The sequence below is a fragment of the Aspergillus steynii genome, assembly GCF_002849105.1.
Source record: "Aspergillus steynii IBT 23096 chromosome Unknown P170scaffold_2, whole genome shotgun sequence".
Lineage (NCBI taxonomy): Eukaryota > Fungi > Ascomycota > Eurotiomycetes > Eurotiales > Aspergillaceae > Aspergillus > Aspergillus steynii.
The window spans coordinates 2,465,049-2,492,702 of NW_020194399.1; the positions used below are offsets into that span (position 1 = coordinate 2,465,049).

At 55.8% G+C, this 27,654-nt stretch overlaps 10 protein-coding genes across 10 annotated transcripts; 6 read left to right on the forward strand and 4 right to left on the reverse strand.

Moving 5' to 3' along the window:
• Positions 1–1,504: 1,504 nt before the first annotated feature.
• On the reverse strand, positions 1,505–2,697 carry P170DRAFT_348458 (deoxyhypusine synthase; the record flags this gene model as incomplete). Its single annotated transcript, XM_024843677.1, has 2 exons — positions 1,505–2,407; positions 2,470–2,697. 2 exons carry the CDS (start codon positions 2,695–2,697, stop codon positions 1,505–1,507), a joined length of 1,131 nt encoding a protein of 376 aa, XP_024707485.1.
• A 1,529-nt stretch (positions 2,698–4,226) lies between these two features.
• On the forward strand, positions 4,227–10,676 carry P170DRAFT_444228 (MYB DNA-binding domain protein; the record flags this gene model as incomplete). Its single annotated transcript, XM_024850613.1, has 6 exons — positions 4,227–8,405; positions 8,478–9,569; positions 9,612–10,016; positions 10,050–10,327; positions 10,367–10,397; positions 10,428–10,676. The coding sequence occupies 6 exons, from the start codon at positions 4,227–4,229 to the stop codon at positions 10,674–10,676; spliced, it is 6,234 nt and encodes a 2,077-aa protein (XP_024707486.1).
• A 756-nt stretch (positions 10,677–11,432) lies between these two features.
• On the forward strand, positions 11,433–12,708 carry P170DRAFT_507043 (uncharacterized protein). The gene is made up of 2 exons (XM_024854440.1): positions 11,433–12,139; positions 12,248–12,708. Exons 1-2 carry the CDS (start codon positions 11,647–11,649, stop codon positions 12,448–12,450), a joined length of 696 nt encoding a protein of 231 aa, XP_024707487.1. The 5' UTR covers positions 11,433–11,646; the 3' UTR covers positions 12,451–12,708.
• Positions 12,709–12,951: 243 nt separating this feature from the next.
• P170DRAFT_322936 (uncharacterized protein) lies at positions 12,952–14,001 on the reverse strand (the record flags this gene model as incomplete). The annotated part of the gene is made up of 1 exon (XM_024843326.1): positions 12,952–14,001. A coding segment is annotated over one exon (1,050 nt), but the record flags the coding sequence as incomplete, so codon positions are not given.
• Positions 14,002–15,042: 1,041 nt separating this feature from the next.
• Positions 15,043–15,897, forward strand: P170DRAFT_444229 (uncharacterized protein; the record flags this gene model as incomplete). The annotated part of the gene is made up of 2 exons (XM_024850614.1): positions 15,043–15,174; positions 15,247–15,897. 2 exons carry the CDS (start codon positions 15,043–15,045, stop codon positions 15,895–15,897), a joined length of 783 nt encoding a protein of 260 aa, XP_024707489.1.
• Positions 15,898–16,810: 913 nt separating this feature from the next.
• On the reverse strand, positions 16,811–17,581 carry P170DRAFT_98517 (uncharacterized protein). The gene has a single exon (XM_024855462.1). It carries the CDS (start codon positions 17,339–17,341, stop codon positions 16,886–16,888), a length of 456 nt encoding a protein of 151 aa, XP_024707490.1. The 5' UTR covers positions 17,342–17,581; the 3' UTR covers positions 16,811–16,885.
• Positions 17,582–18,747: 1,166 nt separating this feature from the next.
• On the forward strand, positions 18,748–20,382 carry P170DRAFT_351005 (putative MFS multidrug transporter; the record flags this gene model as incomplete). The annotated part of the gene is made up of 1 exon (XM_024843829.1): positions 18,748–20,382. One exon carries the CDS (start codon positions 18,748–18,750, stop codon positions 20,380–20,382), a length of 1,635 nt encoding a protein of 544 aa, XP_024707491.1.
• Positions 20,383–21,020: 638 nt separating this feature from the next.
• Positions 21,021–22,910, forward strand: P170DRAFT_402154 (cytochrome P450). The gene is made up of 4 exons (XM_024846405.1): positions 21,021–21,316; positions 21,403–22,036; positions 22,087–22,409; positions 22,463–22,910. Exons 1-4 carry the CDS (start codon positions 21,098–21,100, stop codon positions 22,835–22,837), a joined length of 1,551 nt encoding a protein of 516 aa, XP_024707492.1. The 5' UTR covers positions 21,021–21,097; the 3' UTR covers positions 22,838–22,910.
• A 290-nt stretch (positions 22,911–23,200) lies between these two features.
• P170DRAFT_402158 (putative C6 transcription factor) lies at positions 23,201–25,826 on the forward strand. The gene is made up of 4 exons (XM_024846406.1): positions 23,201–23,408; positions 23,577–23,708; positions 23,761–24,484; positions 24,539–25,826. Exons 1-4 carry the CDS (start codon positions 23,230–23,232, stop codon positions 25,751–25,753), a joined length of 2,250 nt encoding a protein of 749 aa, XP_024707493.1. The 5' UTR covers positions 23,201–23,229; the 3' UTR covers positions 25,754–25,826.
• Positions 25,827–25,939: 113 nt separating this feature from the next.
• Positions 25,940–27,074, reverse strand: P170DRAFT_472098 (NAD(P)-binding protein; the record flags this gene model as incomplete). The annotated part of the gene is made up of 4 exons (XM_024852907.1): positions 25,940–26,656; positions 26,704–26,834; positions 26,892–26,958; positions 27,018–27,074. The coding sequence occupies 4 exons, from the start codon at positions 27,072–27,074 to the stop codon at positions 25,940–25,942; spliced, it is 972 nt and encodes a 323-aa protein (XP_024707494.1).
• Positions 27,075–27,654: the final 580 nt, after the last annotated feature.

Below are 27,654 nucleotides of genomic sequence, written 5' to 3' on the forward strand. Positions count from 1 at the left end.
GAGGTCCCTGGACTTATTCCCCAGATTACTGGACCCAGAGGGAGATAAGATAGCGAAGACCACTCCGTCCGAAAAGAGTGGAACGGAGTTAGCACGCAAACGCAAATGCAAAACGATCCAAGGAACGATCCAAGGAACGATCCAAGGAACACTTCAAATAACAAAGTCAAACGAGCTGAACAATGAAATCAAGCTCGTTCTAACGCCCTGGAATGAGTCAAGCGATAGAACAGCTGAGCGAGGCAGACGGCGAAGGAGGGGGCGCTAAGAGAGTCTGGCCAGCGCGATAAGACGAGGCTTATCAGCAAAACACGGGGCGAGCTAAACCCGGGCGGGAAGTGACACGAATCAAAGGAGAGTCAAGACAGATGAACGAGGGATCGCAAGGACCAGAGCATAGAACGAGGAACGAAGAAAGAAGAAGGAAGGGAAGGGAAGGAGAAGAAACAACAGATAAGATGGGACACGACAGCAGCGAAGAAAAGAAAAAGAAAAAGAAAAGGAAAAGGAAAGAACCGCCGCAGGACCGAAAGATGAGGCGACGGCCAGAGATCACGGGCCCGCTCACCGCTGGTTCCGCCGGTCGCTGATTGGCCGATGCGCCTCTCAAACAATTCATCGCTCCGTCGTTGTTGGCGTTGGTGCTTTGCCACACTCCAGGCAGAGAGTAGGCTGGTAGTGCTCCGTGCTGGTTGCCGACAGGTGCCCTCTACAAGTACGAGTACGTGGACCGAGTGTTCAGATCCAGTCAGCGTGTCCCACCCGTCGCATCCCGCTGCTTGTGAATCGCCTGCGTGTCTCGAGAATCTTCATGGATTCATCTCTATGGTCCCGTCTATGGTCCTGGACGATTTTTTCTCTCCTCTTTCTGCAGTCACTGCCCTTCCCTCCATCAACCTCTCTCACTTGGTCTTCTTTCATTGTCCTGTCTCTCCCCGTGGCAAGTCCCCCGGCAGCAAGTGAACCTAATTCGCCTTAGGGCCCGTTCGGGTCGCAGCGATCGACCGGTGGAACAGGTCGCCCGCTCCACTCTCCCCCGTCGCTGATTTGCCCTCCCATGCCTTTCTCCTCAGGAACTTTTGCCTCTCAAAAGTCAAGCCCGTCCCGTCGACCCGGATATCCGGGACGAAGAAATCCCTTCCACTGGCTCCACGCAGTTGGCGACTAATCAACCGCCCTGTCGTCCAGTGCCATTGTCTGCCGCGTCGCGGGTGGAATTTCCCCCTTTCGTGCCCACTGTCCGATTTGCCACCCTTCCAGAATCCCCTGGCCTGGTTTCCTGGGAGGGAAACAAACTGAACAATCCTGATAGGGAGTTGGTGTGCGCCACGCGGGGATCATTCGGTTCTGAAAAGTTTGGAGTGGAGATGGCGGGACCGGACCAAGAGTCATCCAGAAGGGCCGATCGGGAGAAGCCTCATGGAAAATGATCGGTGAATCCACCAATTGACCCGGGTGCGTGGGTTTCCGTCGTGCGCTGGGAATCAAACCGCCTGGACTGGATTCAGTTGCGAGAAACGTCGTCCCCAGTCGAGGCGTCCTGATCAGCCCGCGCAAAGGAAGCTGCGACCATCAAGGGAAAGACAACGGTGGCTTCTGCATACACCTTGACCGACTTGGCGCCCGCCTTGATCTTTCCCCAGCTGATGGCTTCGTCGGGTCGAGCTCCCGCATCGCTTCCATCGAACTCCTGAGCGGTGTTCACGTACACGGCGTGTTCCGCTCCGTTTCGCATCAAGCAGGCATTGGCAATGTGGTGTTTGATCACTCCGCCGCCGAGAATGATCATCCCCGCACGAGCGGCCCGGACGGCCATGGTGTTGATACGCCGCACGTCATCCACGATGTCAACCCGGAGCCGCTGCGGAGAGGAACGGAAGGTGTGGAAGTATAACATGTCTCCGAGAGAGCCGTCGGTGAGGGCCGGACAAAAGATGGGGATGTCGTTCTGGGCGGCCCAGTAGAGCACAGAGTCCTTGTGGTTGATCTCCTGACCCAGCCTTTTGATGATGCGACTCGGGGTCCAGTGCAACTCGTCCTCCTCGTTGCCCGTCTGCAGGGCCTTCTTTTTGGCGGCCTCCTGTTCCTCCAACATTTTATCCAGAATGGGGACCAACCAGTCTTCAAACGCACAGTAGTTGCTATTCGGGACCAACAGGTTACCGATTCGGTTCAATCCTTTGGCACGCAAACCGGCCCCCGGCGCGGTGAATGATCCCATGTAGGTCGGGGCCAGACACTTAATTAGGTCCTCCTCGACACCACCGGCGGTCGTGACGATGGCGGAAACATGGCGGTTGCGGACGAGGTAACGGATGGTATCGCGTAAACCAGAGGAAATCAGGTTAGACGTGTATCCCAGGAAAATGGTGGTCTTTGCGCCGGTCTCGGGGTCTCGATATGCTCGCTAGAAAGATGAATAATTGCCATGGTGAGTGAGAGCTGCGAGAGCGGGGTGACGATGCCTACCATATCATTGATGATCCCAGTAGCCTCCGCAACTGCACTCCCCTGGAACCCCATATACTTCATATTGTCCACCATCTCTGCGACCGTGATATCGCGGCCCTTGTACTTCTCAAAATCCACTCCTTCCACTTGGTGAGTCCCCTCGGGCACGGGTTCCGAGGCCATTAGGACGGCGTTGGTGGCAGCGGAAGGAGGGGCAACCTCACCGATGGGCTGCGACTGAGACATGGCTGGCGGTGGGAAGAAACAAAAAGCAACCGAAACAAAAACAGTAAAAAGGGAATTGGACCGGAAAATATGGGAGCGTGAACGAAAAGCAAATGCGAATTCAGTGGTTGTGTTGAGTTTATCGTGTGATGGCTGGTGGAGGTACTTTTTTTTTTCCTGTTCTTTTTTTTCTTTTTTCTTCTCTTGTGAGGGGAAGACAGCGAGTGGGGGGACTGGGGTCGCTGATTGGCAGGCCGACAGAGAGAACCATGGGGTGGGGCCGGATTCCTCAGGCCGCCGAGTCACGACCGCGGCAGCAGCAGGCTAGCCGGAACAGGCAAGGCGCGCTGCAGCGTACCTGTCGGCAGCCTCAGGCCGTAACGGGAGTCGAGTCCCTGGCCTCAGGCGCACAGGCAGGCAGGCAGGCCGTCCCGCAGGTGATTTTTGAGTTCCCCTAGACCCGGTGGCGCTAAACCGCATGGAGCTGCCGCCCTTCTTTTGGGTCCATCGGCTTTTTGCTCTCCCTCTCTCTTCCCATCTCTGCCCTTCGCCCTGCCCACCTTTCTCTCGTTGGATTTGACGACCCTGACTATAATTCTCTTTTCTTGTCCCCTCGTTTTGATTTGTGACATCTTCAATCTTTTGGTTTTGGTCTTTTGTTTTGGGGCTGGTCCGAGTCTGATCCCGGCTCTGATTTCCGAGTCATCTCCGTCGAAAAACGATTCGAGTCCGTCCTAATAATATCGGCAGACTTTAGTTGGCAGGTCCACGGGTCTTGATCTTTGCTGCCCAGAGTCCCTCCTTGCAGCTATCCGTCTGTCTAACTCGGCGTGACACGTTGCGCTGGATCAACAGGTGCGCAGCTTTCCTTCTATTTCTGCCTCTTTCGTCTTGGAATTCCCTCTGTATTCATTCGTGGTATTTTTCTTTTTCTTTTTATTTTTCATTCGATTCGTTTTTGATGCTCTTGATTCCCCTTTATCTCGTGATGGCGGCAAAATCGCATTTATCGGCCGCCGCTGAACACCGGCTTCATCGTGCCCTTTGAGCCGATCCTGGGGCTCGGGGGACTCGGATTAGTCTGGTTATGGACATTGCCTTCACTCGTTCCTACTGCCCTGGTTGCTGCGGCTGCGTTCTCTCCTCTCCCCATCTCTGGCCATCCTCCTCACATCTGAAACCACCCACGCCAAGTGGCTGCCGCTAAGCGCTCTCGCACCAATCATGTACCGCGGCTAAGCCATCCCGATCTGGTCTAGCTGCTTATCTCATCACCGTTCCCTGTGGCCCGTGCGGTCCACGCTTTCAAGATCACGTGCCCCGTACCGTCGGTCGTCTTCGCGCTGTCTCCCTTTGGCCCGCTGCCCTCTCCCGGTATCTGACTTTTTTGCTTCTTCATTCCTATTATTATAATTATTCTCCTTAGTACTGCTGCGGTTGACTGTTAATTCTCTTCACTTCTTCGTTTTTGGTTTTCTCTTTCCCAAACTAACCTGTCGCAGGCTCTCTGCCAGGTTGCCCGTTCCCGCGCCATTTAGCATGATCTGGTGATGTCTTCACGATATCCCCCATCGTCTGGGTTCAATTCCCGTGACCGTTCGCCGCAACGCTTCGGCGATCGTAGGCCGCCAGCCGGTCCTCGTGGCTCTGACGATGTGAGCTTGCCGCCGCTGGGGAGGGAGCCACCCCGAGGTCCGAAGGCCTTGATCGACCACCCTCGAGGCGCGCCCTTTGGGGGTCGAGGTCGAGGCTATCCGGGCCGGGGCGACTTTCGAGATCGAGATCGAGATATCCGCGATAGAGATCGAGACCGAGACCGAGACTTTAGAGACATCCGCGACGGTCCGCCACCGTTCCGCCGCGACCTTGACCGCGATTGGGGTCGCCGCGATCGAGATTTCGACCCCAGAGAACCGCGAATCGGCTTTGGCCGCGGCCGCTCCCGTTCGCCTCCGCCACCACCCCGTGACTTCCGTGATATGAGAGAACCGTTGGGACGGGACCCTGATCTAGTCCGTATGCGACGAGGGTCGAGGGACAGCCTTTTGTCGGCTTCGTCTGCGACTGGCGACGTGCCGTCTTCTGGCCCGGGTCACCACCCTCGCGGGGGGCCCATGCGAGGTCGTGGTCGGGGCGATTGGGACATTGGACGCGGTCGAGGCCGTATTCCGTATCTGGATGATCGTGATTCGTTCCGCCGCCGCAGTCGATCGAGAGACGGAAGATGGGAGCGTGAGCGTGAGCGGGATCGAGATCGCGATCGCGAGCGCGACCGTGATCGCGACCGTGACCGAGAACGCGAGCGCGATCGTGAACGGGATCGAGATAGAGATCGCGACCGAGATCGCATGCTTGACCGGGATAGAGAGCGGGACCGAGATCGCGAACGGGCTATTGAACGGGATCGAGAGATTGACCGACGCGAGCGCGAACGAGACCGAGACTTGGACCGCCGGGAGAGATTCGACCGCCGCGACGACTTGGACCGACGGATAGAACGCGACGATCGCGACCGGCCGCCATTGGATTCCTGGAAGAGAGACCGGCCCCCTAGTCGCAATGAAAATCGGATCCCGAGCACTTCGTCTATCTCGTCCGTGCCGGCGGCAGGACAACCCGGCCCCGCCCCGTCCGAGCGCATTCCCGATCATGCAGGCCCCGAACCGCCCCGCAAACCGCCTGCAACTGAGGCTCGCCGCGAGCCTGAACGGACCGAGGCCCCTGCTGCTCCTGCTGTTGCTCCTCCTGTTCCTTCTGCTCCTACTGCGCCTGCTGCTGTGGTAGCTCCTGCTCCTGCGCCTGAGCCTGCTCCTGCTCCTACTCCTGCCCCCGCCTCCGCCCTGGCCCCGGCCCCGGCCACTGCTCCTACCCATGCTCCTGCGTCTGCTGCTCCTGCTCCTGTTCCTACTGCCCCTGCCCCTGCGCCCGCGCCCGCACCTCGCCCGGAAGTCGCGAAAGACTTGCCGCCGGTTGTCAAACGATCTCCTCCGCCAGCAGCCCCGCAGGTGCCTGCCTTTGGCTCGGTCACGGCGCCTATCCCTGACTTGCCCACCGAGAAGCCGCCCGCTGAATTGACTCCGATGCCTTCTCACGTTCCAAAGCCGGAGAAGCAGCACGATGATATTCCTCCGCGAGGTCCCGTCCAACCGCCTACAGGACCAAAGGCCACCAGGCTTCCTGCACAGCAACCCCTGGAGCAACGGGTTCGACGTGATGATATTCCAGATGCTTCGAACAAACCTCACGACCCTCTACCTCGCGTGTCGAAGCCTCATCCAGCAGCGCCTGCTCATGTTCCACGGCAGCCGGACCTGTCGCCGCCCACGGCGCCCGCTGCGATGGCTGGCAAGGATGTCACTCTGCCCCACGGAGAGACCTCTCCCGCAGGCAAGGCCAGTTCTGCCACCAACCTTGTGGATGGTAACAGAAAACCATCTTCTGCTGGCGTGGCAACTTCTCCTGAGCCTCATACATCCCCTCGTATGCAGCATTCATCAAACATCCCCACTGGGCCGCGAGCGCTGCAGCAACGACCATCCGTGTCACGCGGGCCGCCTAAAACCAACAAACAATGGGTCCGCCCTGGCTATAGCCGTCCGCCATCGGGTCCAATCCCCACGGCACCAGATCGTGAGGGCATGGATAGCAAAGATCGGAGGCCATCATTCGCTTATGATCTCAAAAGAGAACAGCGGATGTCGATCGACGAGAACATGACGGATCTAGAAGCTGGAGAAATAGCGCCTGAGGATGATGTGCCACCCGCGAAGGCTCGTGTTTCCCCCGAATCCCCCAAGCAATCGAAGGCCCGTCATACAACTCCCCCGCGGGCCGTCACGGACGCGGCCCCGCCCAGAGAGAAACCCACTGAAGAAAAGCCCGATGTGTTCATTCCGGACTTTGGGGGATCGAGCGACGAGGAAGAAGATGACAAGGTTGTATTCACACAAGACTATCTCGAGGAACGAAAGCGGATCTTCGAGAAAGACATGAACATGCTCCGAGCTGATCTTCCTCCGACTTCTTTGGAAGACCCGGGCATCGTGACCCTACTAATGCGAATCCAATTGCTGGGACTGATTGCCAACGATGTGGTCCAAGAAAAGGCTCCGACACCTCCCGCTCCCGAAACGAAGCCCCAAATCGCCGTCGAGGAGCCCGTCGCTGCTCCGGTGGAACCCAAACCCGAAAAGGACGCCGTGGAGCCTGAGCCAGCAGTTAAAGTGATGGCGGACTCGCTGCCTCCGACCGATACAGTGACTGTCGAGCATCTTCCATTCTTACCCTCTGGTCCACCTACTCCTCTCTCTGATCTCGAGATTTGTCATGAGAATGATGCTTCGTATGAATCGCTCAAGGATATTTTCCGCTCTGAGTTGATGAAGCGCAACAAGGAGATTGCGCTCAAGAACTCCTCGCTTCGGGAGGAATACCTGCATTACTACAAGCCCTGGCGGCTGAACGTTTCTGAATTGGACATGGCCAAGGAGAAACCCTCTGTATCTCCTGCACCAGCTACGCCACCTGCCCCTCCCATCGTGGTGACACCTACCACAACTGCGGAGGGTAGGCGGTTCAAGGGCAACAGTGAACTGGACTTCCAGAATGCCCTGCGAGCGTCAGAGATCTCGGCACAGGAGGAGTTGGAGCGACGCCGCGGCAACAAAGCCACCGCCCAGCCAGATCTCAACCGGGAGGCGGTTATTCCCGACATGCTCGAAGCTCCTGAGGCCAAGGCGCGTATTTACAAAGATACCAACAATATTGTCGAGCCGACTAATGCCAGAGCCGTGTTTGGCTTTTTGCCTCCAAGGAACGATTTCACGCCCGAGGAGCACGAGGTTTTCACCGACGCATTCATGGCGCACCCTAAGAAATGGGGCAAGATTGCCGAGTCCTTGCCTGGCCGGGACTTCAAGCAATGTATTGTTCATTACTACCTGACAAAGGAGGAAATCAAGTACAAGGCGAAACTGAACAAGCGGTGGAGCCGTCGTGGCCGTGCCCGGAGATCCGCTCGTCCCAAGTCCAATGCTCTTATGGCCGACTTGGGCGTCGTCAAACCGGATTACGAAGGCGAGGAAGAGCCGGCTCCTGTCACAGACACGGGTCGTCCTCGTCGTGCTGCCGCACCAACGTTTGGTGACTCCTCTGCCGATACGGAACCGTCCACCGCCGGCCGGCGTGGAAATGCAGCCAAGGAACCAGAGCAAGGCGAGAAGACGGTTAGTCGACGCGGTCGGACTGGTCCGGGATCGCGAGGTCGAAGAGGCAAAGCCGCTCAGCAACAACTGCAGCAGCAGCAACAGCAACAGCAAACACCGCAGCCTACACCCCCCGAGCAGCCTTTGAACATCAGCGTCCCACCGCCATCAGTCACGCCTCCTGTGGGACCACTCCCCAAGCCGGAGGCACCCGAAACGTCGATGGATGGTACACACGATGCAGCAATTATACGACCCCGAGAGCCAACAGAACGAGAGCCCCAGGAAGCGCCTCCGCGCGGGAAATCTGGCCGAGGTCGACAGAAAGAAGGTGTATACGTTTTTGAATCCGGGGAGCAAGAGGCCCCATCAACCAGCCGACAGTCCGAGGTTGGCTACGGTTCATTGCAGCCTACTAGCTACTGGTCTGTACCGGAACAGCGCGACTTTCCCCTGTTGCTGGCCCACTTTGGTCGTGATTTTGAAGGCATCTCCAATTTTATGAAGACAAAAACCACTGTCATGGTAAGAATCCAAGAATGGACTTGGAATCCACCTGTACAATCCCTAGTCAGCGGTGATTAACATTTCGAGTAGGTGAAAAACTACTTCCAGCGTCGGATTGACTCTGGTCAGAAGGACTTCGAGGACGTTGTTGCCGATGCAGAGAGTAAGAAGGCGCGTGGTGAACGCACGGGTCCTTTGCCCGTGCCTAACTTCGCGTCCAAGCGGCGTTATGAAGCCACGCCGTCTTCGATAATCCTTCCCCGGCCTCTGGCACCGCAGACTGATGCAGCCTCTGATACGGACGAGAATCGGCCGCCGCCAAAGAGCAAGCACGCGGTTGCATCGTCCACCCCAACGCAGCCGGTGCCTCTGCAGGCCCGTCCTCCGCCAGAGAAGGAGCGCAATGCCAACCGTTACCCACCTCTTGCGCAGGCCAGCAGTGCTCCCATTCCAACGGGGCCAATTCTCGCCGAGGACACCACACGAGCGGCTCGTCCCCAAGCCCCAATGGCCTCACGCATGCCTGGCCCTCGCATGGGGTATTTCCCAGACGACAGACGCGAAGTTCCACCCACGGTTATGTCTCATACCACGACTCGACCCCAAGAGGCGCCGATTACCGCGCGTCAAGCGCCCGTTTCTGCCCCCGAGATCGCGCGCATGGAATCTTTACACGCTCAAGGGTATCGGTCGTCCAACATTGATGCGCACGGGTCACCTCTTATCACTGCACAGGGTGCGATGCCACCATCCCAGCCGGCATACCTCCCGGCTCAGCCTCAGCCTTCACTGGTCCCAACGCCTTCTCATTCTCGCCATCCCAGCCTTACCAAGCCACCTAGCTCTCCCGTGCAACCGATGCAGAGACAAGAACCCGAGATTCATACCGTCCGGCATGATCCAATCAGCCAACGGTCATACTACTCTCTGCCGAGCCAGCCCATGGGCATGGCTCAGCCTCCGCCAGTTCTGTCGCCTCCCAAAGAAACTCCTCGACCCGGGCCTCCTCCATCAGAGCCTCCCGAGGCGCCCCGTCAAGTCCCGGCGAAGCGGTCCAATATCATGAGCATTCTCAACGATGAGCCCGAGGAGCCCCAGCCGCGCAAGCGATTTGCCAGCGACCAAGCCTCGTTGAATACCGCTGGAAATGCAGCGTCGCCGTCACGGCCCGTTTACACGGGAGTACCGTCGTCCCTTTCCCAACCACCATCTGCACCCCGGCAGGAGGAACCCGTTTTGTCGACGCCTCAGCAGAATGCCCCTGCTTACACTCAGCAGAGCCCGTACTTACCGCCAACTCGGGGGTACTCTGATTATCAAGCATACGCCCCTGCTCCAGGCGGCTCTGCCGGGCCGGCGAACAACGACTGGATGGCACGGTTTGACCCCAGGGGCCAGCAGCCGCAGCAGCCGCCGACTTCTCACCAGCAGGTCAACAACCGTCCCGCATCGACACTCCCCCCTCAACCGCCCTTCTCCCCTTACACTTCCAACCAGTCCGTATCCGCACACGCCCTGCCAAATCTCACTGCGCCATCTCCTGCTCCCACTCCCTCCCCGGCTCCGTCGCACCGGCCGTCGTACCATGCCTCGGTCTACGCGCCATCCCCGGCGTCCCACGCGCAGGCAGTCGCTGCCAGCTCTCGTGACATGGCTGCGCAGAACCAAATGCTGCGGTCGACCATCGGGTCACCCACGTCGCGCAACAGCAACCTTTCCTACGGTACGCGACAAGGGCCCCCGACCCCGATCCAGTCGCCTGCCAATCTCCTTGGGGTGGCGTCTCGTCAAACCCCCGCCACGGCATCCTACGCATCGCCGGCACCGCCAACGCCCGTGCCCATGACCATCCCCAGTCAGCAGCATCCGAGTAGCCACCAAACCTACCAACAGCACGTGCAGACCATGGTCAGCGGTGCGCATCAACAGCAGGCCCATCGGTCTACCATGGGATACCCGGGTGCACAATACGGCCACAGTACGCCTCCACCGCAGGCGCAAGGGCCTCGGGTAGCGGGCTTGCCTGGACCGCCCCCTCAGGCCATGCCAATGGGGCGTTCCTACACGCCGCCGGCGATCATGCAGCCGAATCCATCGGGCGGGATGAGCTATGCTCCCGGCGGACCAGCCCCGACGGTTGGGGCCGTTCACCCCCTGCAGGCGCGCCCGGGGCCTGGCGTCTTGGGCGACGGCGGAAACCCCGGGCACGGTCATCATCGAGTTTATAGTCAGGGGTCGAACGCCGGGTCGCTCTCGGTTCCAATGACGCCTCAACACCCGCCTCGATAGAGTCCCTTCTTGAGGGATGATTGCATTTCTGGAATTTTGCATATGTCGATACCATGTGGGGAATGGATTGTTTCCGTGTAATTTACTTAAAAAAAAAGGAACCAGAAAAGACAACCAACGACTTTCATTTTGATTTCAAATCTGTCTCTCCTTTTGCTTTCCCTTGGCGGAGTTTTTTTCTTTTTCTTTTTTCTTATTCCTCGGCATCTCTCGTTCATGATTTCATGATCCGGGGTATTCTTTTTGGGTGGGCATCTCTTATGATTCATGTATGTCGTGTACAGTAGACGATCCAACGGAAGAACATATTGGCACCAATCTGCCTGGCCGGTGACAAGGCTGACCCTGAGCAGGACCCCTTCAGCCCTGTGGCGGGTCGCCAATCTCCGTCTTGGAACCATTCGCCCTACGGCAATAGTCTGGCGAACTAGTCGTTAGCTGGGTGGAGAGGCCCGGCTCGTCGGCCAACCGCGTCCGCGACGAAACCACTTGAAACGACGCCCCTCTCCCTCTCGTCTGCCATCTCCTCCGTTCGACTTCCCTCCGTCGTAATTAATCGATATCTGACGCGGCACATGCGGCGTGATGTGGAGTTGCTTCTCGTCTTCGAGTTGCTCTTTCTGCACCTGTTCTGCCCGTAGCGGCGTCTTCAGCTCTGCTCGAGCTGCCAGATCGCCTGTCCCTACCACACAGGAGCTATGACAGGCCTAGACGAGATTAGTTCGTTCTGGCGTTAGATTGGAGGCTTATTGCAATTCCGGTGCAACCCTGCTGCCTGGGTTCTCTACGACCAGTTTGTCTCAGCAATTAATTCCCTAGTCCTCCTCCGTAGATGAATCCGGCTAGCACGGAGTCCAGACAGCACAGATGGATTCCGATGTCCATATATCCTGCCCTACCCACATCCGTTCGAGCCAAGAAAGCTTTTTTCTTCAGCCTTACCTGACCCCCGTCCTGCCCACTCACCACCATGAACCTGTCCCGCGATCGCCCGCTCCCTTCCGTTCACCACCTCCCACGGATATACTCGCCTTCGCCTTCGCTTTCTTCGCTCTCGGTCTCAGACTCATATCAATCCCACTCGCCTAGTCAGAGTCCACCTTCTTTCGCTCCCTCGCCACCTCACCACCACCATCCGGGCTCCGACTCCCCGCGAACAGAAGAATACAAAACGAGTCTCGAACAAGCGAAACTCGACCGCCGACGTCAGGAATACGCCCTCCTCCGCGATGCCCTGAGACGAGGGATCCCCTACTCCGCGATCCCAGGGCTCCTCGCCTCGCGGGACTCCTCCGTCCGAAAGGGGACAGGACATGGTGACTACAGCCTCGGAGGGCACCATCAGCATCATCCACAGGGCCATATCCCTGGCTCCTGGCCAGGGTCAGGGTCCGATTCACCCGGACTGAGCGTCTACGGCCACGCGCCTGGGACAGGGCACGGACAAGCCGGTGTGATATACTGTATGACTTCATCCGAGTCCTTTTCCTCGCCCCTGGTCACTTGTTTAGTTACATTCCTCGATTCCGTTCTGGATATTAACAACCGCCTGACTGACCGAAACACAACAGACATCCCAACCCCCCCAGGCCCGAATCCAAATCCAATGCCCCAGCCGGGGCAACGACGCCTCGATCTCGACGACAGCTTTCTCCATCGTGCGTACAAGCGCCGGAGACCGTGGACTGGCTCGGCTCGGGCTCGTTCCGCGCAGGGAGGCGACCGCAAGCAGCGGATTACCTTTCATCATTATGTTCCGGGGGTGAGTAAATAAGTACATATACATACCACGCCTTAGTGGGTGGGGATGCATTTGGTTGGGAGTTCGGTTTTGGGGTTTATGTTCATTTGGGTGTTCAGGGGACTGGGATTCTATATCTTTTGGTTTATGGTGTTTTTCGATCGGAATTGTCGTTTTGCGTGTGGTTCTTTTGGCCCTTTCTGTTCTGTTCTGTTCTGTTCTGTTCTGTTCTTGGGCGATTGCACTGGGAGTTTCTGTCTTCGATGATTTTAATTGACTAGGCCAAACTGGACCTTCGGTTTTACAATAAGCTAAGGAGTTTTATATTTTGCGAGGTGAAAAAGAAAAAAAAAATTCAATCTCTAACAACTAGAAATTCAAGCATCCGCATGGCAGACGGTTAAAAAAGAAAGAAAGAAAGAAAGAAAAGAAACATTCAATTCAATCTCATTTCATAATGCAGATAGAGAGAAAGGGAGAAAGCACGCGGCCACGTAGGATAAGCACCCAAGCAAAAGATTACCTAGGATCAATAAAGATAATCATGTGCAGAGAATCGGACAAGATTTGGCAGCCTTTATAGCTGACTGCAACGAGCTGGGTGTCTTGAGACTGGGTCCGCGGTCGTTGCCTGGCAGCTCCCAGATCCTCATATCTTTCGCTAAGAGCCCCCTGCACAAAATCGGCCGTGGTATACTCTGCCGGGGCGGCCCGGTTGGCAGTGACGTTGGGCGATGTCCATCTGAAGGTCCAAGCATTCCATTCATCATCACTGAGCCGCCAAACATTGGAGTTATGCAGGTCAGGGTCTTTAAAGACCATGATGGCCCCGGCGCCCCTCGTGGCGTATCTCAAACTCTCCGACAAGGAATCGGCCACGTATATGCCCGGCCCAAATTCGTTGTCTCTGTAGCTTTCATTGGCTTGCGGGATAAAGAAAGTCAACGTGGACTCCAACGCAGAGATGCTCAAGCCACGGAACCAGAGGTTTCGGGATGCTAGATGGCCTTCAGCTAGGCGACGGATGTTGATCTCCAACGTGCGGCGGTCCTTCACAGACTTAAGCCTCATGCACATGATCTTTCCCGAAGGTCTTTGCAATCGGTTGTTTGGCGTGATCTCGGCGAGGGGGAATGGCGATGGATTGTTCGTGACCCCAGCGGGGGATGTCTTTGGTAGGATCCCCGATTCCCGAAGGTATCGGGGCCTCGCCCCATAGACCTTTTCCACAGTTCGGAATGAGACGATTTTCAACTCAATGAATGGTACAATTGCCCACATAAATTCTGCGCTTCTGGGCATTTCGATAATTTCATCCTCAATAACATACGCGCGGCTGTCGATTTCGTCAACGAGTTCATCTAGGCCCGCAAGCCAAGCGAAACTCCGGAGAGGACCGATGAAAGCGGCCCCGCGACCACCTCCATCCTCGTCCAGGTGCTCTAGAATATCAGCGGGAATCTCAGGATGGGGGTACGTTCCTGCCCAGATCGGCCGAAACCCATGGGCCTCAAGGTTGTTATAATTTCGCTCGTAGCCCCGGGCGATAACTTCATCCCCGGGTACCAGGTCAGCTTCGACAGTGACTAGATGCTCCCAACTGTTGGGATTATCGCTAGGGGCGGTCTCTGCCTCTTCGTGACTGGCGATTTCATCAACGAGGAACCGAGCGTCTTCTTCTGCCATCGTTTGCTGAGACGAGGCTTCGGTAGGGGCGATCTCTGCCTCTTCGTGGCTGGCGATTTCGTCAACAGGGAACCGAGCGTCTTCTGCCATCGTGCGCAGAATCGAGATTTTTCGAGCGGACGTGAAATGGGAGTTCTTTGGGGCTGAACGCTTTCGTTTTCCTCTCGATAGAGTGGAACCTCGTGGATGTCTCAATGCTTCCGCATGACAAGCGAGTCGAGCGTAGGAGGGATCCATGCTGAGGATTTATACCTTTTCGTCGGGGGACTCTTTTGGAACTTTTCGCGGTATCGGGCCGACAGTCCACTTGGATGCAGGAGGATGCCAACATGATGGCTCCATGAGAAGGAACCTGCCTTCTATATGAAGCCAGCCGGCTTCTAGGATGTTTGTCACATCGTTGCGTCTGCAGACGACTGCTTAAGAAGACCAAACGAGCAGTTCTTTCAGACATCATCCCTATGCGAGTTTGCTGGCGCTGAACAAAGACAAGAAGCTGAATACCTGCAAGCTGTCGCCTTTCGTCATGGCCTGATCTCAGGAGGATGGTTGAGCGCAGTGTGCGAGGTGCAGTGAATTGGGTAGAGTGAATGTTGCGAGAAGCAATAGGTAGTGATCAACCCCTTCCCCCTTTGCAGTGGTGGATGGCACGTGATAAGCAGCTGTTTGGAAGTGACAAAGCAGGCATATTCAATGCGCTTCATCGCCATATGGAAGTTCAGGAAATTGCCTGGTATGAGTTCTTTCGTGCAGTTGGAATAATAGGGAGGTTTCCGGGGGATAATCTCAGCCTTGAGACTTCCTACATATGATTGGACCAGACGGGTGATTCCGGGTAAAGCCTCCCTGGAGGGATTAGTACCGGAATTCATCATACCTTCTTTGTTCCAAGAAAACATCCTGTCCGCCTAAGACCAACCAAACATCATCACTGCGGCTATGTTTAGGCGCCCGAGACAAACCGAGCCCGATGGGCTCTCAACAAGACTGAGCGAAACGCTTCAACCCATCACTGTGATTCCCTGGTCAGCGCTCGCAATGTGGTATCTGGGCGTCCCCATCGCTGTCGGGGTAACGTACACCTTGAGTGCTAGTCGACCATGAACCCCTCTATAATCCTGCTACCCATTCCTGTCCCCGTAGGCCCCCATTATTGTGGTGCAAGACGACGACTATCCAGCCGCCATAGCAAGGCTCGAGAGCGCAGGATTCACCCGAAGTGTTCCAAATCGTACCCCTGCGCCCGAAATCATGGAGGACCATCCAAACCCACGGCAAATGGTGGAGAAAATAAATGCTGGCTACAAGCGCTTGGATCGGTCCTGTGCAGTATTTGATTATCCACATGGCGACCCGGAAGAGAAAGGCTTGCAGCTGTACTTGTTTCCGGACTCCTTTGCGCACCTTTTCCCGGAAGAAAATATCCCCGGCCCTTCAGCCGAAGTGAAAGATACGGCGCCAACGGAGCGATTCAACGCCTACGGTAATTTGCGCTACGCACTGGAACAAGCCCTTGTGGAAAGTTTTGTTAAGGCTGCGATCGAGGAAGAGTCCGAGACTGGCTTTTCGGCGTGGGGCGAGTCACTGAGGGGCTGGGTATCTATGATGACAGGATATCTGGAGGTTGATAATGATGTCCTTGATCATTGTTCGGATCAACAGGCAGTGGAATGGTATAGTCACAACTTTGGTCGAATCCGCGAGGCCAAATTTGGTCCCATGGATCGGCGCATTTCAAAACGTCTCGGCTCGGGAAAAGAGATGCCAATAGATATGAGGGGGAATCGTATTTGATAATAGCTTTCATTTAGCTATAACTGCATAGGCATCTAGTCAGCCAGTTATTCGTTGGAAACTGGTTTGGTAGCAAGGTAGATGACGGAATCCCTGCTTTACGACAAGGAGATATATTCGGAGGTCAGCTAGCGAGAAAACCTTCGTTCCGAAGGCACGGGATGAGCCGATAGTAAATCTCGTCCAAGTCGCATCCAACTGGCCGAGAGAGCCGGCTGTAACATCCCGTGTGATGTTCCATTCGGATCCGACAGGGAATCAATGTAACGCTCAGATGATCAGTCGTGGTCCGTAGAACCCGAGACGATCACCTCTGACCCGTGTCGCTGATAGGACCAGGGACATTGTCGTCGCATGATTGGACGAGACGCCGTAGGAAATGTTTGTAAACCTGTCCATGGATTCTAGATAAGTATGAATCTTGTCGGGTTGCCGGTCGTTTATCGCAGGCATGGGTCGACAGAGAGCGTTGTGTGCTGTGGTACCGTGTGTGATTGGATCAAGCATGAAGAGCAACATCATCAACGTTATCCCTCGCGCGATTTACTTGTCAGGTCAGTGATGCCGGCGCCCTGTGTACATGACCCACGGCCCGAGTGGACGGATGGCGAAAGTCGATCAGGCAACAATCGGTGCCCGGTTCTGGACTCGCTGCAGCCGTGGCGAGCGAGTAGTGCCACTAATATGGGGAATCTGGTCAAAGACATGACGGGAATGTTCGGTGGGATGAAAGAGGATACGCATCTACGTCATAGATCAAATGGACACTGAGATATATCTCTAAAAGGCGAGGAGAATAATGCTTACCCGTTCTGCTTACAAGAAGGGCATTTGGTAGGCGCAAGACGAGCAAGCAAGCAAGGTCTCTGGCTACGGGTGCAAACCGTCCGTACCCGGAAGAAACAAGGACAAGAAGCTGGTGGGTCTTACTCCGTAGTGTGCCTCTTATCCGGACCTCGTTTTCTTCGGCCGTACTCCGTTTCTGCAGTTAGCGAGTGGGGCCAACTGGTTGACGTTTCTTGGATTTGGATTTGAAGGTGTTGCAGGGTGCCATAGGATCTGCCTCGGCGCGTATGATGGAAGTAGGAAGTAGCGTTGTGATGGTAGAATTGAAAACAAAGGGAGGTGTAGATTCAGCGACGCGGAGAGGGAGAGAGAGAGAGAGAGAGAGAGAGAGAAGGGGCAGAAGAGGAATCACGTGGGTACGGGGAACAGCACAGACCACAGATGCAGTTGAGGAATTCGAAATTCCCTCTGTCGCGACTTGCGAGAAGAACCGGTTTGTCCACTCCTCAATTGGCGGAATCCAGCGACACCAGTCCAAGCGATCATTTCCTACGATAGTCAAGCCTTGACACCTGCCGGTTCGGGCAATTCTTGGTGTCTTGGTCTCTTGGCCGACGAGACGAGATCGACCGCCGTGCGACTGGGCACAAAACATCATGACCGAATCCTATGCTCTCTAGGACAATGGCGAATGCATCAATTGCGAAGCTCTAGCCAGGCTTTAGGTCCTACTAATCCCTAGGGGATACTAATAGGCAGATGGACTGCACGCGGAATAGAAAATGCCGGGCCGGAACGTTTTCGGCTCGGCTGCCAGGCATGCAGGCATGAAGGCAGCAACGGTCGGCCTGGGGTGTCTGGAATCTCCGGACGGGGAGCCCGACTAGTCCTACGAGTCCGCTGCGGTTCCATATTTCCACCATAAGCATGCATGTCGCGAGTTGCAGGGGCATGGACTAAAGAATTCATACAGATTTCGAAAAGCACAGAAACACGGAAAAAAGGGGAAAACCTTAACCACAGGCTGGGATTGTCCGCCGTCGGACAGGTGTCACCTGAGGCAAGGGAGGACCAAAGAGGGAAGCCAACAGGAGCTTGAAACCAGTTATGCCATACCGTGCAACGATAAGCAATGTTCGTTAGTCCGATGTTTCGCCTGCGGTCGTATCAAATCCAGCCGATGATGTCATGGACCGCATCGGTGGGATGATGCCGATAGTCCTGACCATCCAGACGAGGCAAACGGCGTGAGATGTCGCGAACATGACCGCTGCCCAGACCCTGGCAAGCAACGGCAAGAGGCGTAGGCCTGGAATGCAAACCGGATTTGGCATGGGAAATTGGCTTCGCTCGTTGCGTCATGCACTGGGGGCTGCCGTCGACACGCCCGAAAGCCAGCCAAACAGCGTTGGGCGCTAGCTGCTCGGCTTGCCTTTCTCGTCCGCCCGACAAGCGCTGAGGCGCCGATTGGCGCGACCCTTGACGCTCGATACGTCGTCCCTGTACGATTGCACCGGTGGCGGATCCCCGACGACTCATTCCGTTGCTCTCGTCTCTACACGGCAGTCGTGCAGGCCCTGATTGGCGGTGCCCCGATGGCCGGGACAATCTCGTCTCAATACACATGCCAGGCGCATGGGCGGGGAGACAGATACATGGATTGAAAGTGTGGAGGACAACCGGTTCAGAGTCAGATCTAATGAGGGTGTGGGGATTCGGCCGGGGGATGAGAGCCTGTGAGACTGGCCGGAGAATTGAGCCATGACGTCGTGCAACCGTGGGCTTCCTAATGCATACCCTGCATCGGATGGGGGACATGACTCCTGATGCCGGAACAGGTGGTATATAAGGGTGACTGCTTTTGTTCCTGGACATTTCTCCAATCTTTTCTCCATAATCCAACCTTTCTTCCTCGCCCCTTCCGTGGTGTTTCCTTCCTTGAACACTTTGACACCGTCGATCTTCTTCCCCTTCGCCACCCGCGTGGGTAGAATTGATCTTCCTTATCTCCTACTCTATAAAGAACCTTAACAGCCTCCTCCGCCTGACATGGGCGCCGACGATATGTCCAACAAACCATCCGACCTGGAGTTGGAGAAGAAGAAACAGAATGGTCTCGACACCAGTCCTTCTCGCATGCCAGCCGACACCCACGCCGAACATGCCGGTCAGTCCGATGACGATAGCGAACAGCATGGGAAGTTTCGCGGAGACGGGAAGCGAGAGCTTACCGAGGATGATTGCTACGACAAGCTGGGATTTAGCTTTCCCTGGTACAAGAAATGGTCTATTCTCACGGTGATTTTCACCGTGCAGATGTCCATGAACTTCAACAGCAGTGTCTACCCGAACGCTGTCACTCCGTTATCCGAACACTTCTCAGTTAGTGAACAGGCCGCGAGGGTGGGACAGATGATATTCTTGGTCGCCTATGCCTTTGGATGCGAGCTATGGGCCCCGTGGAGTGAGGAGTTTGGGCGATGGCCGATCATGCAGGCCAGTTTGTTCCTAGTCAACATCTGGCAAATCCCTTGTGCCTTGGCTCCCAACTTCGGGACCATCGTTGTCGGCCGCTTCCTCGGCGGCTTGAGCTCGGCCGGCGGTTCGGTCACTCTCGGTATGACGGCTGATATGTGGGAGCCCGATGACCAAGGGTTTGCCGTCGCCTATGTGGTCTTGTCTTCCGTCGGCGGAACCACCATCGGCCCCTTCTTTGGCGGTATGATCCAGCAATGGCTGGATTGGCGCTGGAACTTCTGGATCCAGCTCATCTTTGGCGGCGTGACTCAGTTGGCGCATTTCTTCCTCGTCTGCGAAACTCGCTCCAGCATCCTTATCGATCGCGAGGCGAAACGCCGTCGCAAGTCTGGCGAAGACACCAACGTGTACGGTCCCAATGAATTAAAGCAGCCTCGACTGGACGCGAAGGAAGTTTTGCATGTGTGGCGCCGACCCTTCGAAATGTTCCTGCGGGAGCCCATCGTTCTCTTCCTCTCTTTGCTGTCTGGTTTCTCCGATGCCCTCATCTTCACCTGCATCGAATCGTTCAACCTGGTCTTCAAGCAGTACGGCTTCACCCCCCTCCAGATCGGATTCTGCTTCGGCGCGATCATCGTCGGATACGTCGTCGCCTATGGTATTTTCCTTCCCGACATCTGGCGTCAACGGCAGGTCCGACACAAGCACGGCAACGCTTCTCGATTCCCCGAGCGACGTCTACTTCTGTTGCTCTTCATTGCTCCACTGGAAACGATCGGCCTGTTTGGGTTCGCCTGGACCTCCATGGGACCGGACTACATGCACTGGATCGTCCCTCTGGTGTTTATCTTCCTGATCGCCATCGCCAACTACGGCATCTACATGGCAACGATCGACTACATGGTAGCCGCCTACGGACCGTACTCGGCCTCTGCTACCGGCGGCAACGGGTTTGCGCGAGACTTCCTGGCGGGACTGTCGGCGATGTACGCAACTCCCATGTACAGCAACATCGGCGGCAGATTCCACCTGCAGTGGGCCAGTACCATCCTCGGCTGTCTGGCCATTTTCGTCACGATCCCCATCTACATCTTCTACTGGAAGGGCCCTCAGATCCGTAAGAGCAGCAAGTTCGCGCAGACGCTGGAGGCCGACCGACAGCTGCACGCCGGTCGACGGGTCAGTCATATCAGTGAGTCGGAGAAGCCTTACGCAGCGTAGGCTGGTGAGACTGGTCCTGTTTATCATGATTGATTGGAAGGATGTATCCGACCGCTATAACGATGCCCTACAATGATCCTATCCTGTATATAATCAAATGTTTATGTTTAATGACAATACTCTTGAACACCTAAGACTTAGCAGGAACACCGCCTTACACAGTAGGAGTCGTCAACAGACCCATATGAAACAAGCAGCAGCCCCTAAACCCGCGCCGTTCCGCCCTCCGCGTTCAACCGCGAACGCGGAACAAGCATTCCGAAATGCCGCACCTCGACATCCCCACACGTCACTCACACCGAGGGAAACTGAGCCAATAAAGACGATGATCGTGGACATCATGGCGTATTACCTTCGCGCTGACTGGGCGTGCGCGCTCTTTGTGCGGAGATGCGCTTCCCCACCGGCGTCGATCACTCCGTCTATTCTGGTCTTGACGGCGTTGGAATGCTCCCGTGCAGTGGTCGGAAATCTACCGTGGAATGAGCGCGCAATTCAGCCGCGGACCTGCTGGCCGAATGAGATCTCGTCCATTTGGTTGACTTTGCCGGGGACGCGAGGAGGTTGGCCCGCGACCGGGGAGATATAAAAGGTGGGAGGCCGTGCGTTGTTCACATCTTCTCTCATCTGTACATTACATGCTCTACTCTTGTATGAGTCTTGACGTTTGAGAAGACAGCATTTGACGACTTTTCTTTTTGACTCTGCGACCATCATGACGATACAGACTCTTGCGATCGCCACTGTTGCGGTCGTGTTTTTTGTCATTCGCTATCTCAATCGCACCGATGTTCCTAAAATCAAAGGGATTCCTGAAATCCCCGGCGTGCCGATGTTCGGCAATCTGTTACAACTGGGCAATAAGCATGCGACGGTGGCGGGCGCTTGGGCGAAGAAATTTGGCCCGGTGTTCCAGGTGCGCATGGGAAATCGGGTATGTCTGACTGTTTATGTTGATTTCGTTACCCATTTGTGTTCTATTTGTCCACTTGGTTATAAAATAATTGCTAACGTCAACAGCGCGTCATCTTCGCCAACAGCTTCGACTCCGTCCGCCAGCTCTGGATCAAAGACCAATCGGCCCTCGTGTCGCGCCCGACCTTCCACACCTTCCACAGCGTCGTCTCGACCTCGCAGGGCTTCACCATCGGCACCTCCCCCTGGGACGAGTCGTGCAAGCGACGCCGCAAGGCCGCCGCCACAGCGCTGAACCGGCCCGCCGTGCAATCCTACATGCCGATCATCGACCTGGAAGCGACGTCCAGCATCAGGGAGCTATTCAAGGACAGCAAGGGCGGCACGGTCGACGTGAACCCGACGGCGTATTTCCAGCGGTTTGCGCTGAACACGAGTCTGACGCTGAACTATGGGTTCCGCATCGAGGGCAACGTGGACGATCAGCTGCTGAGGGAAATTGTGGACGTCGAGCGCGGTGTCTCGAATTTCCGCAGTACCAGTAATAACTGGCAGGATTATATCCCGTTGCTGCGGATCCTGCCGAAGATGAATCGTGAGGCGCAGGAGTTCCGCGCGCGCAGGGATAAGTACTTGACGTATTTGTTGGGGATTTTGAAGGATCGCATCGAGAAAGGAACGGATAAGCCGTGCATTACCGGGAATATTCTCAAGGACCCGGAGGCGAAGCTGAACGATGGTGAGTTACTCGTTCCATTCATCGATAGACAAAAGCTAACTGGTCATAAGCCGAGGTGAAATCCATCTGTCTGACCATGGTCTCCGCCGGCCTGGACACCGTCCCCGGCAACCTGATCATGGGCATCGCCTACCTGGCCTCGGAAGAAGGCCAGGAGATCCAGCAGAAAGCCTACGACGAGATAATGCAAGTCTATCCCGACGGCGACGCGTGGGAGAAATGCCTCGTGGAAGAGAAGGTCCCGTACGTGACTGCGCTGGTCAAAGAGACGCTGCGATTCTGGACCGTCATTCCGGTCTGTCTGCCGCGCGAGAGCACCAAGGAGATTGTATACAACGGGGCGAAGATCCCTGCCGGGACCACGTTCTTCATGGTACATTCACCCTTCTCTACTCAACCTTAAGATTATACACTAACGAAAGACAGAACGCCTGGGCCGCCGACTACGACGAGGACCACTTCAAAATGCCACACAAGTTCATCCCCGAGCGCTACCTCGAGCAGACCGAGGGCGCAGGAACGCCGCACTACGGCTACGGCGCCGGCTCTCGCATGTGTGCCGGCTCCCACCTGGCCAACCGTGAGCTCTACACGGCGTACATCCGCCTCATCACCGCGTTCAAGATGAGTCCGCCCAAGGACCGAGCCGATCAGCCGATCCTGGACGCCATCGAGTGCAATGCCATCCCGACGGCGTTGACAACCGAGCCGAAGCCATTCAAGGTGTCTTTTACGGCGAGGGATCCGGACAGCTTGAAGCAGTGGATCGCAGAGAGTGATGAGCGGACGAAGGATCTTTAGTTCTGGTTTGTGTTTCTAGAAGTTTGTTATGTAAGTAGATTGTGTATAAAGTAGCGACCAATTTTATTTCAAGCAAAGCATTCTTCTGCCCGTCTTGGTCCATGAGAACCCACTGTTCATAGCAAATCAATGAGATAATTTTCAAATGCAATGGTATTCACTTTGAGCTTATCGCTAAGACAAAGTTCCACCTACGTAGTCGAAATGCTTTTAATCACCTCTCCATCCGTATAGCGCCAACCCTAACCAGTGGCAACCTGAGGCAAACACGACCGCGGAAACCCCCGCACCGCATTCCGCATCTCCGGAATAAAATCCCCGCCCTGCCGCTGTCACTCCTCCACGTCTTCTGCCCATTAACATCTCTTCTATTACTATCCAATCGAACCAGAATGTCCCAGCTCGAACCCCCGGAAAACCCACCCCTTTCATCCCCGCCATCCTCGCAAGACCCTGCTCCGCATAAGGCCCAATACACCGAGAACGAAACCATCCCCGTCGCAGACACCGAGGAACAGCCCGACACGCTCCGTCCGCGGAAACGCCGACGGAAGTATATCTCTAAGGCATGGTATGTGCTTCTCTATGTTGAATTTTGTCGTGGTTCGTGGACCCGGAGCATGCGTTTCTTCTCAGGCGGGTGTGGCGTCCGGGCCGGTAGTTTATTGCGCCTGTGTTCGGTTAATGTTGGATGAGAGTGGTGGCTAATTTGACCCCGTGCTTGGGGAATCGAGGACAGTAATGAGTGCAAGCGACGGAAGATTAAATGTAACGGCGAGACGCCGTGCCGGAGATGTGGAAGGCAACGGGTGGAATGTGTCTATGTGGAGGGAGGCGAGAAAGGGAAGGATGATACTGGTGGGAGTGAGCAGTATGTTTTCCTGTTGATGATTTACAGTGACGGGATGCTGATATGTCCACAGAGGTCTCGACCGACTCCTCGGTCAAATGCAAGCCATGCAAGAGCAGATCAGCACGCTCTCGTCCGCCGTGCATCTTCTCGCCGGGGGACAAGGCTCGGGCGTAACGCCTACGCGGTCGACTGAAACAAACCAATCGGTCGTGTGTCCGCAGCGGCCTTTCCGACGGCTATCGACAGTCGGCAGGGAGACTTTTCAAGGTCCCACGACCTCGGCGTTTAGCTTCGACCTGGCAAAGTCGAGTCTCCAGAGCCGGGGGATCGTTGAGCGTGAAGCAGGCGACGCAGATGGTTATGGCGATGGCGATGCAGACGGGTACGTTACCCAGGAACCATCGCCCCTGCCATCGTCCCCGTCGTCTCCGAACAAGAGTCTCTGTCGGCCGGGCGGTGATCCGCTTTGGATGATTGAGAAGACTGAGGCGTTGCGGCTGTGTCGCGTGTACGAGGAGGAGATGGGCATCATGTATCCGGTTTTAGATCTCTCCGACCTTTTGCATCAGGTCGAGGTGCTTTATGTTTCGAATGCCGGCGGGCCAAGGATGACCGGAGAGCTGGACAGCGATGATGTGCATATCCTGCGGTTGGTCTTTGCGTGTGCCTTGACGGCCGAGGCGAGTGGCAGCAGCGACCTAGCATTGCGTTTATTCGAGAGCGTGCGTGAAGTCGCCGATAATTGTGTCTGGGGAGCCCCGGAGATCAAAAGTATTATTTTCTTGACCTTGGTGGTGAGTCCCCAACCCCTACTTTAGATCCGATTTCACCACTAACTTCGAATAAAGGCAATCTTCTACTTCCAAATGGACGAAGAAACACTCGCCTGGCGAACAATCGGCATCGTCGAGCGCATGTCCCTCGAAAAAGGCCTCCACCGCCGCGAAACCCTCACCCAACCAAGCATCGTCGCCACCGGCCAGGACCGCGTCCTCCGACTCTTCTGGTCCATCTACATCCTCGACATGCGCTGGAGCTTCGGAACCGGAATGCCCTTCTCCCTCGAAGACACAGACATCGACCCCTGGCTCCCGGAGCCCGAAGAAAAGACACCCTACCTGCGCGTCATGATCCGATACAGCCGGATCGCAGGGAAAGTGTGGAAATTCATCTCGGCATTCAACAACACCAACGAGATCAAGAAAGACGAGATGAACTACCTCAACTGGCAGGTCCTGCAGTGGTCTGGCGCGATTCCCGAATCCCTCCGTCTCGACCACCACCCCCTCAATCAGTCCCGTCAGGACGAACCCCGGAGCCTCCTCCGTCTCCGCTCCCTGCTGTATCTCCGCGCCAACCAGCTACGCATGCTCATCCATCGACCCGTCCTACACTCCGCGGCGCAAATAATGCGATATCCATCAGAATCGCAAACAGTCGTCGACATCGCGAAAGAAACAATCCGATTCATCGCACAGCTGAACGAAACATCAGATATCTACCGACTGCAGCAGGTCGCCTTTAACTGGTTTCTAGTATCCGCGCTCGCGGTACTATTTCTCGCCGTGGCGCAAACGCCCGCGCAGTTCAGCGGTACCTGTAAGGAGGAATTCTACATGGCGCTGCAGCTGGTCAAGGGGTTTTCTACGCGGTCGTATATCTCGCGGAGACTGTGGCGGTCGATTCGGAGTTTGAGGAAGTTGGGGCCGCAGTTGGGGTTGCATGTCCAGAAGCACCAGCATTCACATCAGCATGCACTGCAGGAAGATGCTCAAACTGGTGCGGGCTTATATCACGGTGGAGGGAGTGAGGGCACGGCGATGGATTCATGGGACGCACCGATATCGACCAGTGCTCATAGTCACTCGCCGCTGGACGGGGCGCAGATGACGCGTGAGTTGATGGAGTGGTTCGAGGCGGTTGGAAACTTGGAGGATCAAATTATGGGTGTTGGGCCCCAGGGGATGCCGGATCTGGGATGGCAAAATGGAGGTCGCATGGGGAACGGGTATATGGTTGATTATGGAGGGGAGTTGTCGAGTTTGATGAAGGATTGTTTTTAGGCAGTATAGCTCCATGATCTTATGGAACCGTCAACCTGGACCTACAGGAGCAGGCTGACCAGATTCATGTAGTAAAAGCCTAGCGATCCTCATGCATTGATACAAATCTCGAAATCCAATGAATGGCTTCGCAACAACACGATGCCTTCCGCATAACCCTACAATCATAAACAGGATATCAAAACATCACACTCCATTCTCTCGCCCATGAGCCACCCCAAACCTTCTCGTCTGTCGATCCCACGACGTACGGAAAAACCACCACGCACAAGCCGCCACCATACCCAGGAAGAAGTCCCACAGTGTCCAGAACCGCGGACTCGGACCGCGCATATTATTCAATAGAAGCTCCCCCTGCCAGTCCACAGGCACATACGTCTTTCCTTTCTCGACGCCGGCGATAATCCTCTTCGCGACAACTCTCGCCGACGGGATCTTCTGCTCTAGCTCTGGGCGAGACAACTCCGTCCCCTCGAGCATCTTGGTCAGACGAGATTTATTATCCTGTTCCTCTAGAAAAGCTTCGGTTATGAAAGGGCCCGGAAAGCTAACGTGTACTTTGAAGGTATTCTCGCCGTAGAGAAGAAACTCTTGACGAAGGGTATCTGCCAGCGCGCGAATCGCGACTTTGGTGGGCGTGTACGCGATGAAGCCCGGGATGCCAACGAAGGCAGCCAGTGACGACGTGAGGAGGACGTGGCGCGGCGAGGAGGTCGGAGCGGCAGCGAGCCATAGTTTCAGACAGTATTGCACGACAAAGATGGTGGTGTAGTAATTCAGGTCGACGCACGACGTGATAGCCTGCGGCGAGATGTCGGCGAGAAAGCCGACTTGCGTGGGCGTTCCGCCGGCGGTGCAGATGAGGATATCGGGGGTGTGGTAGTGGTTGAGGGCAGCGTGGATCTGTACCGATTAGCCAGGCGCGATGTCGATGAAATGGATGCAAGTACCTCGTCAGGGTTGGTTAGGTCGACTGGAATCGCATCGACGATCTGCTTCGAGTTGGTGCACGCTCGCTGGACTTCACCCTGCGTGTGTCGCAGGGCCGTCTCGTTGCGCGCAAGTAGCAAGAGATTGGCACCTATCGCTGGACTCAGCATTCATTGCGACAGCCAATATTGAAACCGACTCAACCGACCTTTCGCAGCCAGCTCTAGGGCTAGCGCTTTCCCCAGCCCTCGCGACCCCCCAGCAACAAGCACAAGCTAGCACGAGCGAGCGTCAGCGCAAATAAGTCGCAAGAGCGCAGGAACCGGTTACCTACCTTCCCATCGACCTCGAACTGGTTCTTCAACCCAAGCAACCGCTGGAGAAAGGCCATGATGACGCTGCCATGCACGCAGTAAGGGGACTATTAGGCTAGAGGCAGACGGGGATAAATAAGACGCGTCGCGGGATCTTTTTCTACCCCGTAAGAGTTGTGTTTGGGGCAAGAGGCATCATGCAAGGGATGGAATGCAGAAAGAGCGATCCGATGCGGGCATTGTGTCACCCATGGGTCATGACATGTCACTTTGCGGTCATTTGCCTAAGCGGCTGGGAATCTCGAGGGCTGGATTTCTGCGCTGCCCTCGCGATCCTTGGGTCGGTTTCCAATCTGACTGGGTCGATTGGTGGGCGTGCAGGATGGTCAGCTTGGTTGTTGACTCTGGCTGGTCGAGATGCTGCGCCGAGAGAGTCTAACGATAGGAAGAATGCTGGTAATGGACTTTTGTTGATTTTCGTGCTTAGTTCGAGTGGTTGCTGCCACATACATCTTCTAAGCCACTGGTGTGATGTTTCACAGAGCGCCTTTGACAAATTCTAGTCGTGTATGATCTGGGGAATGCGCAATCGCGGCTTTTTTCTTTTTTTTTTCTCTTTCTTTTTTTGGAAGGTAACTCTTGAAGATGAATGTAGAA

Bases quoted from the DNA above. Each gene is read 5' to 3' on its own strand.
- P170DRAFT_507043 (XM_024854440.1), top strand. From the start codon at position 11,647: ATGAACCTGTCCCGCGATCGCCCGCTCCCTTCCGTTCACCACCTCCCA. The intron at 12,140-12,247 runs GTATGACTTCAT...GAAACACAACAG, and splicing joins ACAAGCCGGTGTGATATACT to ACATCCCAACCCCCCCAGGC.
- P170DRAFT_98517 (XM_024855462.1), bottom strand. From the start codon at position 17,341: ATGATGTTTTGTGCCCAGTCGCACGGCGGTCGATCTCGTCTCGTCGGC.
- P170DRAFT_402154 (XM_024846405.1), top strand. From the start codon at position 21,098: ATGACGATACAGACTCTTGCGATCGCCACTGTTGCGGTCGTGTTTTTT. The intron at 22,037-22,086 runs GTGAGTTACTCG...ACTGGTCATAAG, and splicing joins GGAGGCGAAGCTGAACGATG to CCGAGGTGAAATCCATCTGT. The intron at 22,410-22,462 runs GTACATTCACCC...AACGAAAGACAG, and splicing joins CCGGGACCACGTTCTTCATG to AACGCCTGGGCCGCCGACTA.
- P170DRAFT_402158 (XM_024846406.1), top strand. From the start codon at position 23,230: ATGTCCCAGCTCGAACCCCCGGAAAACCCACCCCTTTCATCCCCGCCA. The intron at 23,409-23,576 runs GTATGTGCTTCT...AATCGAGGACAG, and splicing joins AAGTATATCTCTAAGGCATG to TAATGAGTGCAAGCGACGGA. The intron at 23,709-23,760 runs GTATGTTTTCCT...ATATGTCCACAG, and splicing joins GATACTGGTGGGAGTGAGCA to AGGTCTCGACCGACTCCTCG.